Genomic DNA, 21,527 nt, shown 5'->3' on the forward strand with positions numbered 1-21,527 from the left:
CTTTTCTTTTTGTTGTTTTTTTCCTTTTTTGGACAAAGTGCTTTTGTTTTCAAACATATACGATAGAGTATTCTATACATATATCTAACATTTAGAAGATACATATTAACTTATAGTCTATTTACAAAAAATGAATCACTACTAAGAAAATAGCTATGGACGGTAGGGGAGAGCAAGTCATTAGGCTACAACTAGAACTAAGAAATCGAATAAGAATCATGGATACTCATCATTCTAGTTTCAGAAAAAAAGCACCATTTCTCCCTTTTTAGACGGAACAGAAATCAGTAAAAATATATATATGTAGCACTAGCTATTATTCAATCACGTGATACTGAAAGACCACAGCTCTGCATCACCATCATCAGAGTTCATTCTGTGAAGGAGTTCTTTCATCACTTCAAGCTAACCTGAATTCAGCCTTTTCGAACGCGTATCTTTTGTTTGTATTCGCCTGCTAACGGAGTGAACTCTGGTTGAATTTTAAAATTCCCGGGATTGGTGGCATTTTCTCTAAGGAAGCAGCAGGGAGGCAAGCATACAGGCATCATGCATTTCTAAATGTTGGACATGCTGCCAATTTGTAGCCTGGATATTGTAACTCTGCGTGTTTTGGTGAAGAAAGTTTGCGGCTGTGACCGGTCAGGAAGGATGTGAGCTGAGGACCGAAGGCAAGGCCAGGCAGATTAAATTCAGCAATGCGACCTCAAAGGCAGCAATGCCAATCCCAGGAAATGCAAAATTCAACCGATTTCATGGTCAAAGAGGAGAAATCCAGATCAATCTGGGACAGACTCAAATGGCTTTGGCTTTCTCACATCTCCACATTGTTGTCCTCAGAGTTTCTTGCTTTCCTTGACAAATCTCTGTCTTTGCTAAAGACAGCATGTCCTCATTCTCTTTATAGACCATTCACACTAGGCCATGGCGTCACTGCATTGTGTTTCAAATGAATCCAGTCCTGATTCTCTGTATATCCTTCAGCCAGCAAAGGAGACCGCAGGGGTCAAGTGTCGGTTTATTTATCCAACTATCAGATCAACTGGCTGCTCTTTAAGACCTTTCTCCTCTCGCATCTCTTTCTCTCCACTCAACGAATACTTCCAAACCAACACGAAAGATAGCAGGCAGCTAAAGTACAAAAATATAACGAGAACTTCTTTTTTTTTGGTTTTTGTGTTGTTTTTTTCCTCTAACTTCTCAATGCAAGGATAGGCTTTAGAAATGTGTCATGCTTAAAAATTAATCAATTGTCATGAAAAGTGGCATTTCACCATTGATAGATATAGCATTAATATTTCTATATACAGTACTTTAAAACACAATTCAGTTAATATTTTGTTGATGAACTAGACCTCGTCTACATACAGAAATCAAGCGAAAACAGGAACAAAACATTTTGGTTATTGTTGGTGACATTTTGACAAACAAAAATGTAACATAGCTTATCTACTAGCGCTCTTGGGTTTTTTGTCCTAGATAGCGCCATTAAAACAATTAGCATGTGGAGGGAGGAATCAGTTCAGGAATGAAGTGCTTGCTAAGCAACACGTCTACTGGAGAAGCCCACAGATGGGGTTAATTTTCAGATTTAAAAAAATTAATGAATGTTCCTTTTCTGTACAGAATTGGACCCAAGCTAATTTCACAGTTCTAAGAAGTTCCCTGACCCTCCCACATTTCTTACATTCAATACGGCGTCAGGTAAGCTGTGCAAAACCTTACTTTAACTGGCTGGTCGCCATTTCGTTGCATGTGTCTTTGGTACAAAAAACAATCAAAATATAGTGTGCAAATATTTTTTTGTAACTCTAAACGAAAATATCTGTTAACCCTCCCCCAATCCCTAAAGACAGAGTACCAAAAACCAAAAGTAATCCATTGCAGAGCCCTCCTATATACACAGACTCTGTGGCATGACGCAACGAGAGCTTCCACTTTTTTTATGTACATTCAGAATATCTTCAGACAACTGAAAAACACACAACCCCCGAAGTTGTCTCCCTCCTCGCATTCACTAACAACTTCCCTCAGTGTAAAGCTGTCCTCTCCTTGGCTGGACCTCAGGGAGTTCTGACCTCTCCTCGTTCAAACCCTCTCACACACACTCACTCAGACCTACAGAAACACACACATACATACACAAGGCACAATGAATAGAACTCTGATCAAACACTAGTATGAACACACCAAACTGTTAGCCTGGTCATCTCTACTGTACAAAAAGGGGAGCCGGTGCCGTTTTTCACTGGGAGACACTTTTATGTACAGTTTCCTAGAGGAGATGGATTACTGTTTATGTCATCTTCATCACCAACATCATCATCTTCCTCACAGTCTGCTCCCATTCTGGCAAAATGCCCGGTTCACCCAGTCCAGTTATAACCAGCACAAGGCCAAAAAGCACCAAACTACATGCACTTCCTCTCCACATGGTCAACCACCTCCTGCTGATTAAGTTAACGTCCTCAAAATGAGCCATTAAGCTCACTCCTGCCTGCCGTTAACTTCAACCAAGCAGGATGTCTGTCGCTTAATCATTAAAAGTCTAATTTTAACTTTAAGCTTCTGCTGCCTTTTTTGTTTCGAGCTTTGTTTTTCTAAAAGTTAACTCCTACATTTTAACAACAGCAGACCTGATTGGCAAACAGGGGATGGCATGAACATATTTAGGCCTTCAATACAAAATATTTCCAGCCACCCCGAAACGCCTCGGAGCAACCTGCTCTTTTTTTTCTCTGCAGCTGTCTTGGCAACCAAAGCTGTTTTCATCAAAGTACTTTTGAGTGGGTCAATTTAACATCCTGGAGTTAATTTTTGTTGCCATGTGAACCTCCTCTAGGTATTGACAACTGGAACTTCTTCCATCCTTTGATGGTGTCTGACATGTAATCCTTCCTCTGTCATTACAACCTCAAACAAATTGTGTGAAAGTATTCCAGTGGTTACACTCATGTGACTGTCTCCGTGTCAGCCCCGGAAGCAGACCTCCGATAGAGCCGACCCTACACAACACTATGTTAAACACATCTAATAATCACCAGTGGATTTAGGACGTGCTAATAGCTATACACCTAACCATCCCTTGCTTTTTTTCCCAACAGACGCTCACGATGGGTTGGGAGACAGTGACGCACTGACTCTGCGCACAGTGTGCGGAGAGACAGGAAGCTAGGGTGTATGCCATACATGTGCATGGCTAAAACAAGCACACATACATACACACAGGGAGTGGATGTGTGTTTGTGTGACTAACAATGTGTATGTACTCTGGGTTGGAGGTGCATGCAGAGGGGAGCATAGTTACAATGGGACAGCACGGTGGTAATATTTAGTCCACTCCTCTCAGTTTGTCTAGATTTTGGAGGTGGGGACTCGCAGGCCGACCAATCCGCCGGTGGGATCGCCGCGTCCTGTGTTCTCCAAGATCTTGTTGACGAAGTCTGAAGTCTGCCCAGCAACAGGTGATGCCACTGCATGCACAGAAACACATGAAGATACATTCAGAGATGTTAGACATTAAAAAACACCTTGATTATGTAACTTACTTGTCTCAAACAAATGTATACAATGTTTTTTGTACCGCAGCTACAGAACAGATACTTTTTATTGTCAATAACCTCCCTGTTCAGACTGAGCTTGATAATGTTTTCACCGGAGAATATTCATTTTTCAGACGGGACACATTCAAATTTAACTATAAAGCAAGGACTCTCTGTCTGTCTGTCTGTGGGTAAATATTCTTTGCATATCTCAAAGGGCCACTAATCCGATCTATTTCACACTTGGCGGGTGTATTGCTGGGGACCCAAGGGAGCGCTTCGTCAAATTTTGGTGCACTTCAAAGCAGCAGTCCACAAACCAATGGGTGACGTCACGGTGACTACATCTACTTCTTATACAGTCTATGCCTCAGGCTGGTGCTTCATGCACATTGAAATCATGACGGGAAAAAGTAATTTTCTCTTAATGAAAAACGTAGTCTCCTCAAAGCTTATGACAAACTGTCAAAATGAGCCAACGAGATGCAGCAGCGAAACTCGGTGTTCATCAGGCTACCTTGTGTAGTAAACAGTCATGGCTGCTAGTGATGGAAACAGGAAACAAATGCACACCGCATGGGGAAAGCACCTGTGGTTGAAGCTGTCCTTGAAACAGCTGTACTGTATTTTGAAACTGGCAATAAAATTCAGTAAATAGCAAAGCGTTGTCTGTTTCATTACTTTATATTCATGTAATAAATACACAAATGTCAATTAGATGATAATCTGCATGAGGAATAAAGAAAAAGAAAAAAAATTGGTTATAATAATCCTCCGCTTATAGTGATCAATTTCATTCGCACAGACGTGATCACTTTAATGTGTTTCCATTGTAATATAATGCAAATGGTCAACAGTTATTGAGTGATTTGCGGTCTCAATACTCTTGTCTCGTCGTCTGCTTTTTTTATCATGTAGACTGTAGTTTACCAGCTTTTTTACCACTTTCATAAAAATTTAATTTTGCTCCGTTTAGATTATTTTGAATCTTATTTTGAATGATATCATCATACTTGAATCTTGGTTTCATAATTTAACCCATATTTTATTATCAAATTTATTCGACAGAGAGTTTAGTAATCATTTATTTTTGACAGTAATTCTGCTAGAAATCTTTTTTTTTCTGTATACTACATATTTTAATTAACTCTTAAGTTTTCCACACAGTCAAAAAAAATTAAGCTTCCATTAAGGTAAGTATAAATAAATACACATATATATATATGTGTATATATATAAATATATATATATATATATAGACGTAGGCAAAGTTGTTGGTAACGTTCCGTTAAAGAGAGAAAAACCCACAATGGTCACTGAAATAACTTGAAACTGACAAAAGTAATAATAAATAAAAATTCACTGAAAATTAACTAATGAAAATCAGATATTGTTTTTGAATTATGGTTCAGCAGAATCATTTAAAAAAACAAACTAATGAAACTGGCCTAGACAAAAATGATGGTAACATTAACTTAATATTTTGTTGCACAACCTTTTGAGGCAATCACTGCAATCAAGTGATTTCTGTAACTCTCAATGAGACTTCTGCACCTGTCGACAGGTATGTTGGCCCACTCCTCGTGAGCAAACTGCTCCAGCTGTCTCAGGTTTGAAGAGTGCCTTCTCCAGACAGCATGTTTCAGCTCCTTCCACAGATGTTCAATAGGATTTAGATCAGGGCTCATAGAAGGCCACTTCAGAATAGTCCAATGTTTTGTTCTTAGCCATTCTTGGGTGTTTTTAGCTGTGTTTTGGGTCATTATCCTGTTTGAGGACCCATGACCTGCAACTGAGACCAAGCTTTCTGACACTGGGCAGCACATTTCGCTCCAGAATGCCTTGATAGTCTTGAGATTTCATTGCACCCTGCACAGATTCAAGACACCCTGTGCCAGATGCAACAAAGCAGCCCCATAACATAACCGAGCCTCCTCCATGTTTCACATTAGGTACAGTGTTCTTTTCTTTGGATGCTTCATCTCTTCGTCTGTGAACATAGAGCTGATGTGACTTGCCAAAAAGCTCCAGTTTTGTCTCATCTGTCCAAAGGACATTCTGCCAGAAGCTTTGTGGCTTGTCAATATGCATTTTGGAAAATTCCAGTCTCGCTTTTTTATGATTTGGTGTCCTCCTCGGTTGTCTTCCATTAAGTCCACTTTGGCTCAAACAGTGACGGATGGTGCGATCTGACACTGATGTACCTTGACCTTGGAGTTCACCTCTAATCTCTTTGGAAGTTGTTCTGGGCTCTTTGGTTACCATTCGTATTATCCGTCTCTTCGATATGTCATCAATTTTCCTCTTGCGGCCACGTCCAGGGAGGTAGGCTACAGTCCCATGGACCTTAAACTTCTGAATAATATGTACATATGTAGGAACATCAAGCTGCTTGGAGATGGTCTTATAGCCTTTACCTTTAACATGAAGGTCTATAATGTTCTTTCTGATCTCCTGAGACAACTCTCTCCTTAGCTTTCTGTGGTCCATGTTCAGTGAGGTACACACCATGACACCAAACAGCACAGTGACTACTTTTCACCCTTTAAATAGGCAGACTGACTGATTACAAGTTTGAAGACACCTGTGATGCTATTTACAGGACACACCTTAGTTTAATATGTCCCTATGGTCACATTATTTTCAATCTTTTCTAGGGCTACCATCATTTTTGTCTAGGCCAGTTTCATCAGTTTGTTTTTTTAAATGATTCTGTTGAACCACAATTCAAAAACAACAGCTGATTTTCATTAGTTCATTTTCAGTAAATTTTTATTTATTATTACTTTTGTCAGTTTCAAGTTATTTCAGTGACCATTGTGGGTTTTTCTCTCTTTAACGGAACGTTACCAACAACTTTGCCTACGTCTGTACACATATATATATATATATATATATATATATACACATCGTTTAAAATGAATGGAACTAAATTACATTTAATGTATATAATTCATCTTTCACAAGGTACTTCTAATGACTCAGTCGTCCCCCTCTTTAATTCTCACCGAGTGTCTCCTGGATGAGATTCTCCAGAGTGTCAGCCATGTTGGTCGGACGCGGAGATGAGTCCTCCACTCGGGCAACTATCTCCTCCTTGATGGCATTGATCACAAACAGCAGCCGATCTACAGGAGGACACGTGGTGGAGCACACAAACAAGCTTTAACTATAAGATTACGCACTCAGGAACAGCTGATGACAATACCCGTATTTACTCATCAACAGAGGGTCAATATTGAATGTGACAAAGCTTAAAAATAGACACAAGTAGATTTAGAGTAATACATTTGACAAACTATATCAAGGCATGAAAAAAATGGATGCAGAGGTTGATGAACTTGGTGTAAAAACTCTGTCGTAGGCAACGTACCGTATTCTGTGCTGAGTCCCCAGAGCTTCACCTTGTTTGCTTCATACTGGGCCTTCTTTTTTAAACGACAAGCTCTACAATACACAACAGATGAGTGGACTTTACTAATGCAAAACAGGAAAGAGCTCTTTTTAGCAAACAGTAGGCACTGGGAAACATGACATAATGCTCCAGAATAAGCATCTTGACTACAACTATACCCTAAAATACACTGATTGTACATAAAGGTCTGTGCCACTCTGGTGTGTCCGTACTGTACAAGCGTGCATGTTTTACCTTGACGCCAGCTTGTTCTTCTCCTTGCGTGACCGCGGTCGTGCGGTCAGCGGCAGCTCACTGACGGGGGTCAAGTCGCTGATCACCTTGTTCAGTTTGCGGAGCTCAGTGCCGATCTGCAGCAGCTTGCGTGGATTGGGAGTCAGGTCTTCCACGTCTGTGCGGCGAGACTTCTTCAGCATATACTTTCCTTCATGGCAACCAATGAAAAGAAGGCATTAGAGATGACTGACATCAAATTCAATGCGTCAGCAGGCATGGATTTCACTAAATATCTATCAGGGCATTTAGAGATTTTCTTGCTGTCAGCAGCAAACAGATCTTAAACTGTAATTTTCCATTCAATCACAGTTGCTGACAGTTGCGGTGGATCTATATTCAGTAAGAAAGGAAATGATCATGGTGTGTTGGATCACACTGAATTTTCAAATGCCACAAGCTTGAAGTGCTTTTTCTTTTTGAAAACCGCTACTAAAATATCAAAATGCAATACGAGTCATCCTCTACATATGCAAAGAATATTCAAACAAAAGGATAAAATACATACAGACGTGAATGCAAGAGAAATGCTTTGCAGGCCTGTGCCGTTTATGTGAGAAATTAGACATGCTCCTGTTATTTGCAATGCGATCACTTAAACTGTGGTATCACTGCAGCATGTTCTGCACAGCTGCTGTTGTGGAAAAACTGTCACAGTCCCTCTGAAAGACTCAACACTTGCACTGCAGTCTCCACTAAAAGGCATAAATGATACGTTTTATGGCGTGATTGAGGCTGTGAAATGAAATGTAAAAAATACAATAATCTAAAAGTCTTTGAAGATTCTCATCAAGCTTTTTACTAAACATAATGCAACTTGAGATTTTTAGGTTGTAGCGGGTTTAAAGCTAGAGTGAAGATACTGGTATCATATGAAACTATAGAAAACCTAAGGAATCCATTGGTACCAACCAGGTCATTCTAGCTTGGCGTGACAGAGGCTACATAACGCTCCAAACTTGGCGAGGAAAAGCTGGCATGTCCGATTTCCAAAGGGGTCCCTTGACCTCTGACCTCAACATATGTGACTGAAAATGGGTTCTATGGGTACCAACGAGTCTCCCCTTTACAGACATGCCCACTTCATGATAATCACATGCAGTTTGGGGCAAGTCATAGTCAAGTCAGCACACTGACACACTGACAGCTGTTGTTGCCTGTCGGGCCATGTTATGATTTGAGCATATTTTTTATGGTACATGCAGTACCAGTGTGGGTTTCTGGACAATACTTGTCATTGTTATACATACATTTGCATAAAGCAAGCATATTTGTCTATTCCCATGTTGAGAAGAGTATTAAAAACTTGACAAATCTCCCTGTGGTACATTTTGATACGTATTTTCATATATTTATATATATTTAGCCTCCTTCGCGACAAGCTGGTACAACATAGTTGATACCAATGAATTTCTTAGGTTTTGTAGATTCATATGATGCCAGTATCTTCACTCCAGCTTTAAAACTGAGCCTGCTACAACCTCCGGAAGTTCGATATTGCAAGTTGCGTTAATGCGTTAAAGAAATTAGTGGCGTTCAAACAAATTTGCGTTTGATCAACTTTGACAACTTTGCTGTGTGTGTGTGTGTGTCTGTGTGTGTGTGTGTGTGTGTGTGTCTGTGTGTATGTATACCATGGAGAGGCCCGTTCTTCTGGTACAGGTTGCTAGGCAGCGTGTGTCTGTCCCACTCAGATGGCTTAAGCATACGTTCCTGTTTAGAGGGAGTGAGCTGCTCGCTATACTCCCAGAAGTAGCGACGCTTGCCTCTTTTCCGGCTGGAGACTCCTGCTGTCAGGCCTTTTATGTCCTCCATCAGCTCCATGTCACAGCCTGGAGAAAACAAGATGGGGGAATAGGGAGGAAATCAGAAAGACAGTGGACGAGAATTAAGGGGAAATAAAGACAGAAAGGTAATAATTTAAGAAATAAATAACAAATTTCTGAAATAATGACAAGCCAGTGATTGGTCACACAAGATGACGGGTTGCTACCTGGCTCAGAGAAGGCGTCACTCATGTCGTCGTCCTTGTCAGCTTCGTAGTCTTCATCCTCCTCCTCATCCTCCTCCTCCTCCTCATCATCATTCTCTGACAGCTCGTGCTCACTGCCGAAACCCTCATCGTGGTCTTCGTCATCCATCTCAAGCCCGTCGCCTTCCTCCTCCTCCGCTTCTTCCTCATCCTCTTCCTCCTCCTCCTCCTCCTCCTCCTCGTCCTCTTCCACCTGGGAGTGGGCTCTGCTGGCCAGTCTGCGGGTCAGGAACAGAGAGTAGTTGTGCTCCTCCTCCTTGCTCTTCTCTGTGCACTCGACAGTTAGAACGCCGCCACCGCCGCTAGCCCCTGCCACACTGTCTCCGCTGCTGACCAGCCCAGAGGTGCTGCCCTCCAGAGCCTGGCTCGCCTCGACCAGTTGAGGCATGGTGGCAGACCAGCCTACAGGTATCTCCCTCCTTCCTGTCCCATCTGCCCTCCTCTCAAAGCTCGTCAGGCTGGCAGAGCAGCTGGCTGCAGCAGCAGGAATTACCACCAAGGTGGCACTCGCTGAAGTGCAGGCCTTCTTGTCTTGGGGCTGGGAGAGAGGTAGAGGTGGATCTGACCTCTCAAAATCCATCTGGGAGGGCATGTCGGGCTGAGTTTTATGCACAGCACACACACGGACTTTAGCCTGTTGCACAAAGTGAGTGCTGGTAGAAGTTGGGGCTGCCATCTTGGTTCCCCGCCCCTGGGGCTTGGTTTGAAATTGCCCGTGGTCGTGGGTGAGACTGAGGAGGTTCTGGGTCTTGGCCATAGTCTCAGTGCTGGAGGGGACAGGTCTGGTGGCTTTTTGAGAGCCTTCAGGAAAGTCTGGGAGAAGGCTGCGGGAAGGACGGGAAAAAGAAGAGCTTGGGGACGGCCGTGCAGAGACGGGGCCCGATCCCTGGCCAGGGACCAGGGGTCTCTTACTGTGACAGGAAAGCAGGGACGGCTGAGACTGAGGTGCAGGCAGGGTCAGGTCAGCAGGGGGGTAGAGCGCCTCACACACAGGCTGCGAATCCTCGCTGTTGAGCTGAGCCAACGTCGGGGTTCGACCAATCACTTCCTCGTCCTGGTAGGGACTAGAGAAGTCATCTAATCCAAGGAAATCCACCTCTTTGGTTCCCCAGATGTCACAGCTGGCCAGCCGTGTGTATCTGCACAGAGACATGCAGTTCTATCAACAGTGAACGCTTTCATTGACTTGTCATTGTATATAACGAGTTACGTATGTAACTACGGTTCTATGAGTTCTGGATGACTGCCAGAGGCAGTGTTTAACACTGGATGTTATCCATCTCGCGCACGCGCAGGTCGAGTATTTAATATCAACAAAGTCACATGTGACCTGGGATGACGTAGTTTATATAAGCCCACGTCATCATCAGAGATGTCCCTCCAGAATCTTCTCGCCAAGATTCCGAGTGACAGCCAACTCTGGCAGTCATCCAGAACTCATAGAACCGTAGTTACATACGTAACTCTCGTTCTATTTCGTTCTTCCTGACTGCCAGAGGCAGTGTTTAACACTGGATGACGACTACCAACGTAGTCACGAGGAAAACCCACCTCACCGGGAACGGCCTGTGGATTCCTGAAAGACCACCGATGCTACTGCATGGGGAGCAGCAACATTGACCCTGTAAAAACGGGCAAAGGTGCATGGAGTAGCCCAGCTGGCCGCAGCGCAGATATCACTTAGGGGGATCCCCCGTAGCGCTGCCCAGGAAGTGGAGACACTCCTGGTGGAGTGGCCTCTGATATTAAGAGGTAAAGGCAGTCCTTTTGACCTGTATGCTTCCTCAATGGCCTGAACAATCCACCTGGAAAGTCTCTGCTTGGACAGGGTGTGCCCTTTCCTATGGCCCCCATAGCAGACAAACAGACTATCAGAGCGGCGAAAGCTCGCAGTCACCTGTATATAATGCCTTAAGGCCCTCACTGGGCAGAGCAGTTCTGCTGACTTAGCATCTTCACCCTGTAGGCATGAAGGGTCATAAGCTGCCAGCTCAATGACCTGATTAGAGTGGGCCGGAGCTAACCTCTTCGGGAAAAATGATGGGTTAGGCCAAAGTGCTACCCCTGTGCCATCCGAGTTCCAGCGAATACACGTTTCACTCACTGACAAGGCGTGAAGTTCACTCACACGTTTTGCTGATGCCATCGCCAAAAGGAAAGCAACCTTTACTGAAGACCACTCCAGCCCCGACTGCTCCAGAGGCTCGAAGGGGGGGAGACAAAGGGCTTCTAGCACCAGAGGCAGTTCCCACGAGGGAACCGTGACAGCCTGCGGGGGGTTCCGCCGCTGGGCTCCTTTAAGAAATCGGGTCATCAGAGTGTGAGACCCCACGGTCTGGTTATCCACTCTGACATGCCCGGCTGAAATAGCAGCTACATAGACCTTCAAGGTAGAAGGAGAGAGTTTCTTCTCCAGCAAAGACTGCAAAAATTATTAATTAAATAATGTATTTATCTTACTTATATAATGTGTTTACTTAGTTATGCAAATCATTGGTTACACTGGAGTGAAAGCACTCTCTAGTAACGGAGAGAAAAAAAATTACATCAAGTTGCTTAACAGGAAACTGTCTCAGTAACTAGACACTAGCTTTGAACTAGGACTGTTATTATACAAAAGACAGGGAAGATAATAACTTCCCCTTTAACAGCAGCCACAAAATAAGTTAACCCACAAGCGAAATCACTTACTGGGGAGCGGTCGCTCTATCTATCAACAAAGGAGATGTCTGCTTTAACGAGCGAAATCACTCGCTGCTGAGCAATACACACTGTAAAAGGAAATGAATTCGACGACAACAGACCAACGGGGCTCGTTGTCCGACGGAGGCTCGCCGATACTGTAGCGCAAACACTTAGCTCGGCAGCAATAAACAATAAAGGAGACCGAAAACAGACTCCTATCAACAAACGTAACTTAAACTCTAACGACGGGAGGATATACTCACCTTGTGGATCACCCAGTGCGCTTGGTGGATCCTGTTGGGTCTCAAAACTATGGTGTACGGTCATAGACCTGCTCTACATATAAAGCGTCTTGAGATAACTTCTGTTGTGATTTGACGCTATACAAAAATAAATTGATTTGATTTGATTTGATTTGTTATCCTAGCTCACCTGTCGTTAGCCTCGCTGAATTGAACCGGCGAAAACACCGGTGTTACAGCGTCTAAAGTGTTAGAGTGTAGCCGTGATTAACTAATCGCAGCCCTTGGAGGACGAAACCGTAGCTCCAACCATGCGGTTGCAGGGCTTCCAGCGAAAAGTCAACGGCTTATCTCTTTAATCAACCTGCATTCGCGGATTACCTGCCGCGAGAAGATTCAAGGGACATCTCTGATGATGACGTGGGCTTATATAAACTACGTCATCCCAGGTCACATGTGACTTTGTTGATATTAAATACTCGACCTGCGCGTGCGCGAGATGGATAACATCCAGTGTTAAACACTGCCTCTGGCAGTCAGGAAGAACGAAATAGAACCTATAAAATATGTAGAAGAGAAAGCCTGAATATGGCAAAACAAAACTCGGTCAACACTGAGTATATGGCTGGACCTTGTATGTTCAGTCTGTGAATTTGTGGCTGCATTGTTACACAAATAGTCAGTGGTTATGTCTATAATGTTAAATCCAGCAGTACATGTCCACCAGGTCCGGCAAGGACACTAGAGGAAGCGCTGCTCCACTCAACTGGCCGTTCAAGCGGTGACGCACCCTATCGTTGAATGTACCTGATTGGTCCCTGGTTTTCTGCTTGTCATTTCAAACGGGAAACAACATGGCGACCTTCTCGTAAACTTTCTGTTATTCTGTCTAAACAATCCACCAAAATCTACTTAAACACATTTACAAAACATTTAAAGATGTCTCCTTGGAATCTGGAAAACTGATGAACGTTTCAGTATTTTTCAGTATTTGAGAGATGAATCAAGAATGGAAATAACTGTTTGTTGCAGCCCTAGATGTAGACATATCTTCTCTACTATTTAGAACTGCAATGGCACAAGCGCAAATTTTTCAAGTTGAAACGATTCAAGTCTGAGTGATGCATCTGTGTTTCAATTCATACTGCCTAGAGCGAATTTTGCATCTCTTCACATATGGTTTTCAACTTTAGTAACAAGTGTTGGAAACCTGAAGGTAGTCAAACTTGTTCATACCACAACATACAAATAGATCCAAGAGGCAAACAGAGAGTTCAGAGGCGGCGCTACACCTGGTAGTAACAGTTTTGACACCCAAAAAAAGTATAAAAATAAAAATAAAGCCTGAAAAATGTCCGACAAAAGTCTGATAAAAATGTCCGAAGAAAAAAAGTAAAAAATGTCCGAAAAAAAGTCACTGCTTTAATTTCTTTATGTCGCTCGTCTGATGAAGAAAACTGTTTGGTAAAACCACAGTAAAGAGCAAAGGTACCTCAGAGCTCACATAGAGAATATGACTTCTACTTAAAAAACGCTCCATGAGACATTGAAGCTACCAAACAGCGGCGTGGGATTAATCTGGACAAGGTTGTAAAAGATTGACTCACTCATTATTAGCCAAAAAGATACAGCACTTTTTTCTGTTCTACTTAAACATGACCTCAATCAACCCTGTTAGCAGCAGATTCTCACAACCCTGCAACGGACAGCACTATTCCACCTCAGTTTTAATCCTCTTTAGACTTTAGAAACTGTTGTCTGCTCTCAGCTGACACTCTACATCAGAAGAGAGAGTACACAAACTATTTTGGCAGCAAAGCATCACGATGGGTGCAGGACAGACGGAGCATCACCTGAGATCTCAGGAGACTGCGGCAGCCAGCTGCTTCGTGTTTACTGGCCTCTTAAACCACCCGCTGCCTTCGAGCAAAACCTTCAAATCATCCTCTGTCTGTGTCAGACCTGCCTGGACGATTACCGATCAGTGATGGTGAATTTTACTGCTATGAAATCCTTTAGGCACCTGTCCTATCGCGTAATATTCACAGACTGACTTCTCATCTGCCTTCCTGCAGTAAAGATCAAACATCCTGAGCCCACATGATGCAGGGAACCACTTAGTACTCACTCAGTAGTGGTGTACACACTGTCCCCGTTGAAAAAATGTCCCTACCCTGTCATTTTTTTCTAAATGACTCAGTAATTTCTTTAAACAGCTAGGCACTTCAGTTTTTATTGAATGTTACTTGAGCAGGAGAAAATAATGCTTTTGTGTATTTTCAGCTGCACATTTGGTGCTTTAGTCTAGTGAGTATTTACAGCAGCAGGACGGTGTATATCGTGTTGGCTCAAAATAATCTACAGTATCCATGTCCATCATAATGAAGGAAAATGTAAACAGTGCAGCAGTGCGGCTCACTGAAGCATTTTCAGTAGTTTTTGGACAATAATGGAGCTCTATGGCACAGAGGAGTGAGTATATAAGGCTTACACACGACAACACTTAATTAGTAGGATTAATTAATGGTTGGTTTGGGTCTTTTCATTGGGTTTGTTGACTTGACATTAAGAAAAATTTCATTATGCAAGATACCGGTAGATTAAATATGCAGTATTAGCCAACATTTTGTTAGCATTCAGTTAACATAACATTAGCTTGTTTATCTTTGTCCGGATGATAGTGTAGTTGGCATTTGGCTTGTAGATCTGAAGGTCATATACCTACCTGCTTGTAAATTGGACATCGGCCTCCAAAGATTTACATATTTTTAACTGCTGACAGGTGTTCACTAACGCCAAAACACATCAGCGACCGTAATGGGTGGCAAACTGTCAAAGTCCTCCTAGTTTGTAAGGATTGATATCATAAACTACCTTCAATTTTGTAATATATCACCCCTTTGCCTCTGTCAGCTTCTATTTATATGGGTATGTCTCTTTCCCACGTACTTTTTACATTTCTGATGATGAACGATTGACAGCTAGCTCCGTATGCTACCCTCCAAAAGTGGCAGCGCAGCCCAGAATGCTCAGCGATTCCCATTCCCTATAGGTAATAATGTTATGCACAATGATTGGCAATGCAAGCCACCTTCAACTTCAGAAAGTTGGAGGAGAGCTGGAACACAGTATGACCTTTGAGCTCCATTAAGTTCATCAGTATGTTTTTATGTCTTATTTACTTGCTGCTGTTTTTGACTCGATCTAAAATAAGCCACTGCACATAAATAAATAATACAGTACCTGGTGAGGTCTTCCCAGTAGGAGTCCCACTGTTCGAACGCTGAACTGCTGCAGACCGTCTCACACTCGCCAAGACCCATGAGCTGATCCACACTGCCCTCCATCTCCTTTCCTCCGTCCCCGACCCCCACGATGCTGTCCCCACAGGGGCTCTGCCGGTGGGTTATGTCTCTGTCCTGCAGAGAGCAGGAAAACATGGAGGTGAATCAAGCAGGCGGTGGGTTAGAAGATGGTCTATTGGGGATTCTTTCACATCAATGACCCGCTAGCTGTACATTATCATGCTTATTACACGGCTACTTACTTAAGAAATCAATAATTTGACACAAGAATGGTCCTCCAGACTCCAAGATCAGAACTGCGCCCATAGCAACGGTCTGTTATACATAGCAACAGTCTGCTATAAAGAATTATTACACGGCTGTGTTGAATACTCGATTCTGATTGGTCAATCACAGCGTTCTGCGGTCTGTAATTTCTGTATAACAGACCACTGCTATGTATAGCATTGTTATGGGCGCAGTTCAGATGTCGGACTCTGGCGGAGCGTTTTTGTGTCAAAATATTGATTTCTTCAGTAAGTAGCCGTGTAATAAGTGGGATAATGTACATACTGTGCCATCACAGTACGCTAAAACTCTGAAGCTGAAGTTTCAATTGTATAATTTTGTTTGAATTTTCTATCACAACATTATGATATGGACATTTTGGCAGAGAAAATTACACTATGAATTCATATCAGCATCTGCCTACTAGGTGAATGTCTACGCAGCAGAAGTGTGACGACATTTCTCATTTGTTTTTCTGTCAGAAGTGTTTGGATTTGACCAAGATGAGGCAAAACAAATTAGTGGTGTGGGTCTGCTGGTTGATAATATCAGATCTTTTCATGTCTATACAGTAGAGAGAGAGAAGATCATAACAACACTTTGTACACATACATAGTAAAAGAGTTTACAGAAGCCATATCTGTCCACAGTGACAACTAACTGGAGGAGTTGAAGAAGATGACAGATCATCCTACGCTCCATCATCACATTAATGTGTTACTATGGTGCAAGAGAGCGTAGCAGTGAGTCACTATTGGTTGGTCTACAGTAGACAGTAAATTGAGGTAGACACCTGCGACTGACAGCGTCACTGGTGACACGTGAGCCGTCTCACTTCGCCCACCTCCACCTGTGAGCCTGTCACACTGCTGCTAAACAATTAGACACGGGCCTCTCTGTTTTAAATGCTACCCTGGCAGCCAAGCTGACCACATGCAAACGTTTATATACCGTTTTTCAATGGAATTTTAATTCATACAATTTTCACTACAAGTGACTACTATGACTAAAAACCACTGTAAAAGGTGAGAGAATCTGGGAAGCATATTTGCCAAACAAATGATTGGAAATATTGATATGAGTGAAAGAGGAGATGGGCTTTCTTCTGTAAAGTCTACTAACATGTAAGACAAAAGTTTTTTATTTTAAAAGTTAAAAAAAAGGAACAAAAACAAAACATCACCGTGCCATTTACTGTCCTTTGAATTCTCTCTGGTGTTTGTTGGGAGCTAGTGTGCTGTGTAACATGTAACCTAATATTGTTTTTTGATACGGGTGGGGATACTCATGTCGAGCCGTGAGCAACTGTGACCACTCAAGCTGCGCTGACACGGTGCGAGTGTTTTTCCACTGCACCGCATGGCAAGGTAAAAGAAGCCGTTTACCATGATGACACATTGGAGGACCACATTAAAAGAGTCTGCAGTTCTTCTGTGGCAGTTTCTGTTTGTACTACTTTACCCTGCAATATTTAAAAACTGATCTGCTGACCAAATAACTCAGAATATGTCCGACGCAGACGAAGCTCCGCTAACTCTGTGATATACTAATTGCATTTTCTATAGGGGCTTCAAAATAAAAGATTATCGCTGGTTTGCAGGTGCAGAGCTTTTATTGTGAAGTGGCAACAGCAGTAAACCGTAAAATAAGCCTGATATCTGACATTACAAACAGGAAAGTAGAAGTTAAACTGTACACCAGACTACAGAGATTCCTGTTAGAAGTTATAAAAGTAGGAAAAAGTATCTACATTTGTGTGGCGACTCCTCTACATGTCTCACATGGATCTTCAAAATTGGTGCGACTTTCTATTTGCCACAACCAGCAAGCTGTTTTGAGGGGATTAATTTGTACTAGGGCTCTCAAAGTTAACGTAATAATAATGCGTTAACGCAAATTAATTTTAACGCCACTAATTTCTTTAACACATTAACATAATCAAGGTTGTAGCGGGCTCAGTTTTAAAGCAAGGGTGACGATACTGGTATCATATGAAACTAGAAAACCAAAGGAATTCATTGGTACCAACAATGTCATACTAGCTTGTCCCATTTTCAAAGAGGTCCCTTGACCTTTGACCTCAAGATATGTGAATGAAAATGGGTTCTATGGGTACCCACGAGTCTCCCCTTTACAGAAATGCCCACTTTATGATAATCACATGCAGTTTGGGCTACAAATCATAACAGAAGTTATCTCGAGAAGCTTTTCATATAGAGCAGGTCTAGACTGTACTCTATAATCTAGAGACCCAACAAGAGATCCCCCATGAGCATGCATTGTAATGCGACAGTAGCATGAAATAAAGAAAAAACTCCCCTTTAACATTTACATTTTTACAACAAAAGCCTATTAGAGGAATCCCTGACAGCAATATTTGCTCGTCACTATAGTCAAAATGCCTATTTATTTATGTTTCCATCACAATAAAAGGGATTAAAAAACTATGTGATGCATGAGGAAATTGAATTTTGACTGATGATCTTTAAACGATGATCCTTCATTCAAATGCAACTCGGTGACTGCGCAGCATGAGCAGCTGTGACTGATCTGAAAAGAAGTCTTGCTCAAAGGACGGTTAGCAAGGTCTGATGCCTGCAGGGCCTTGGTGAGATGAATGTGTGTGTTTGTGTGTGTGTTTGTGTTAGTGTTTGTGTTAGTGTGTGTGTGCGTGTGTGTGTGTTTGTGTGTGTGTGTTTGAATGTATCTTTGTATATTTAAAGGTGTGGGCAATAGTAACAGTTGTACAAAGAGCTATTAACCGTGCCTATGCTTTTATATTAGTTTAATAATTCTCTGTGTTGTCCGAGAGTGTGTGTGTGTGTGTGTGTGTGTGTGTGTGTGTGTGTGTGTGTGTGTGTGCACACCGACTCACCAGTTCGTACATGAAATCTGGGTCAGAGCTGGTGGCGAGCAGATCAGTGCTGGTGAGGGCCTGATCAGCAAACGAGTAGTTTTGAAAGGCGTCAGCAAAGGGAGGCTCCATCCCACTGGTGCTGGGCTGCAACCAACAGAAATAAATAAATACTGAAGTGAACAAACAAAAGTAGATGTCATCATCACCAAAACCAAAATCTGATAAACAGAGTCCTTGATTCAATGTGGTCTCACTCAAGTTCATGTACATTTATAAATACTAGGGCTGTCAAAGTTAAGGCAATAATGTGTTAACGCAGATTCGTTTTAACAACACCAATTTCTTAACACATTAACGCAACTTGCAATGTTTAGATTGTAGCAGGCTCAATAAAACTAAGAAACCTAAGGAATCCACTGGTACCAACCAGTCATACTAGCTTGTCAGGAAGGAGGCTAAATAACGCTCCAAACTGACGCTAAATTTTGGCGAGGAAAAACTGACATGGCCACTTTCAAAGGGGTCCCTTGACCTCTGACCTCAAGATATGTGAATGAAAATGGTTCTATGGGTACCCACGAGTCTCCCCTTTACAGACATGCCCACTTTATGATAATCACATGCAGTTTGGGGCAAGTCATAATCAAGTCAGCACACTGACACACGGACAGCTGTTGTTGCCTGTCGGGCTGCAGTTTGCAATGTTATGATTTGAGCATATTTTTTATGCTAAATACAAATCCTGTGAGGGTTTCTGGACAATATTTGTCATTGTTTTGTGTTGTAAATTTATTTTCCAATAATAAATATATATATATACATTTGCATAAAGCAAGCATATTTTCCCACTCCCATGTTGATAAGAGTATCAAATACTTGACAAATCTCCCTTCAAGGTACATTTTGAACAGAAAAAAAATGTGCGATTAACTATGGACAATCATGTGATTAATTGCGATTAAGTATTTTAATTGATTGACAGCCCTAACAAATACATTCTTTTTTTCCACACTTTTCCAAACTGCACAGGCCTGTGCTGGAGGAAGTCCCTCTTACCTGAGGCATTGCCAGGCACAGCTTAGAGCTCCAGTTAGGAGAATCTCTGGGCGTCCTGTCGAGTCCCAGAGGTCTGAGGTCGTCCGATCAGTGCAATCAAATTACTGATAAAAGGAGACGATCCGGTGGATGCAGCCTGCAAGGCTGGGGGGGAAAGGGGAGGGGGGGGGTGTCAGTCAGGTTTGGGCTCAACCTGGTCTGGTCTGGTCTGTTGTGGTCTTGTGTGGTTCTCTGTATGCTTCAGGTCTGTGGTAAAAACAGAGAGAGTGCACAGAGCAGAAGTATAAGAATCAAAAGAGGCGAAAACAAAGAAATAAGCCACCAGTAGTATGCAGGTACATTTTAACCACAGCGGCTGAGTTTGTTCAACACCAAACTGCACGAGGCATACAGACTTTAACTGAATATATCCGTGTACTGATTATTTATCCCACCCTCATTTACAAACTTATTTATATGGAGAGTTGTTTTGCCTCTCTGAAATGTACTGTGAGAGCTATTCATACAAGAGCTGAAAGTAAATGGCTGCAACAACACAGACAACCAGTTTGTTTCCTTTGTGGTTTGCAGATATGGGAGTACACATCTAGTCTGCCTTCTATGAAGCTGAGATAAATTTGGAGGATACAACAATAGCCCTTTTTCAACTGTAAGGTAGGTCTTATAGTGTGGTCACACCAGAACTGGCCAGGTGACATTTACATGCACATCGCGGCGAAAAGCATGTGGGACAGGAATTGATGTTGGTGTGGTTGCCAAAACAAGCTTTAGGAGCTAGCAGGCTAACAACAGCAGTTTGTTGTTGTAAGTTGAGAATTACAAACCTTTTCATCGATTACTTTATTGCCATTATTTATTATCAATGTCCTTTCATTTACTGCCAGCCATGCAGCACCCCTCCCTCTCTGCTGCTTGTGTTATCTCACCATGCAGCTGCATAAACAAGTGTATAAACGGGCAGTATTTTGTAAGGGAGGGGTACATCCCACCCTCTGTTAAAGTGGGGACACACTGAAGGTCAAAAAAGCTAATTCATCACTGCCCCCTCTTCACTGAAATGGGGAGTGGACTTCAGTTGCAAGGTCGCATATGGACTGCAGATGCAACTGCTCACTTTTGTACAGTGTAAATGAAACTGAAACTACTTTGGGTTTTCAATAATACTCTTACCTCCACATAAAGTCCTACTCAACAATAGCAACAGCCAGGCCTTAGTTTGTAACATAAATAGTTTCTGCATCTTAAAAAGGAACACATCATGGGAAACACTGTCCCAGTGCGTCTAAAAGTGCAGAACTGTTGCCTCCAGGCATCCCTCTGTTTGCTGATAACTGCTGGATGGGAGGCTGAGCCTTCTGTCTCCATCTCTAGAGCTGGACCTAAAGTCAACACAAGCGCTGGGCCAAGCCAGTCTCTCGTAATCTTTCCTCCTCTGTCCCTCTTATCCACTTCTGCTTTCACAGACTTAAGAACTAAATATACTGATGCTCTGGGGCCTGTATGATGAAGCAAGATTAGTGGGTTAGCCAGCTATCTTTGCAGGCTGTTCTCATACACTGCTCGTAGCTATAGCTACGTATGAAAAGTAATGCACTGCAATTTGTGTATATTCCACCAAATAAATGTGTGTGTAATTCACGTAATCGTGAACCAGGGAATATAAAGAGCGGCCAACGCCATGTATGGAGGAGATCAGGGTGGGTGGATGGATCAAAAAATACCGGACTTTCGCTCAGGAGACCGGTGTATGTACCCTGTGTGAGACCAGTAGTCAACGTTGATTTATATGTCATATAACTTACGTACTTAAGTAACGCCACTTCCGGAGTTATTTTAACCCAAACCACAACCTT

The 21,527-nt window shown here is 42.5% G+C and overlaps 1 protein-coding gene across 1 annotated transcript in view; it reads right to left on the reverse strand.

Annotated features, from left to right (window-relative positions):
- crebrf (creb3 regulatory factor) overlaps positions 1–21,527 on the reverse strand; it is a 30,517-nt gene continuing 8,990 nt past the window's right edge. The window contains exons 2-10 of the mRNA XM_074611739.1: positions 19,675–19,920; positions 18,637–18,762; positions 15,433–15,608; positions 9,224–10,401; positions 8,865–9,062; positions 7,192–7,381; positions 6,916–6,989; positions 6,551–6,670; positions 1–3,473 (exon numbers count right to left, since the gene is read on the reverse strand). Of these exons, the coding sequence (XP_074467840.1) occupies positions 3,355–3,473; positions 6,551–6,670; positions 6,916–6,989; positions 7,192–7,381; positions 8,865–9,062; positions 9,224–10,401; positions 15,433–15,608; positions 18,637–18,762; positions 19,675–19,683 (2,190 nt within the window). The 5' untranslated portion in view covers positions 19,684–19,920 and the 3' untranslated portion in view covers positions 1–3,354. The remainder of the gene's footprint in view (positions 3,474–6,550; positions 6,671–6,915; positions 6,990–7,191; positions 7,382–8,864; positions 9,063–9,223; positions 10,402–15,432; positions 15,609–18,636; positions 18,763–19,674; positions 19,921–21,527) is intronic.

Source organism: Sebastes fasciatus, chromosome 16 (assembly GCF_043250625.1).
Source record: "Sebastes fasciatus isolate fSebFas1 chromosome 16, fSebFas1.pri, whole genome shotgun sequence".
Classification (NCBI taxonomy): Eukaryota; Metazoa; Chordata; class Actinopteri; order Perciformes; family Sebastidae; genus Sebastes; species Sebastes fasciatus.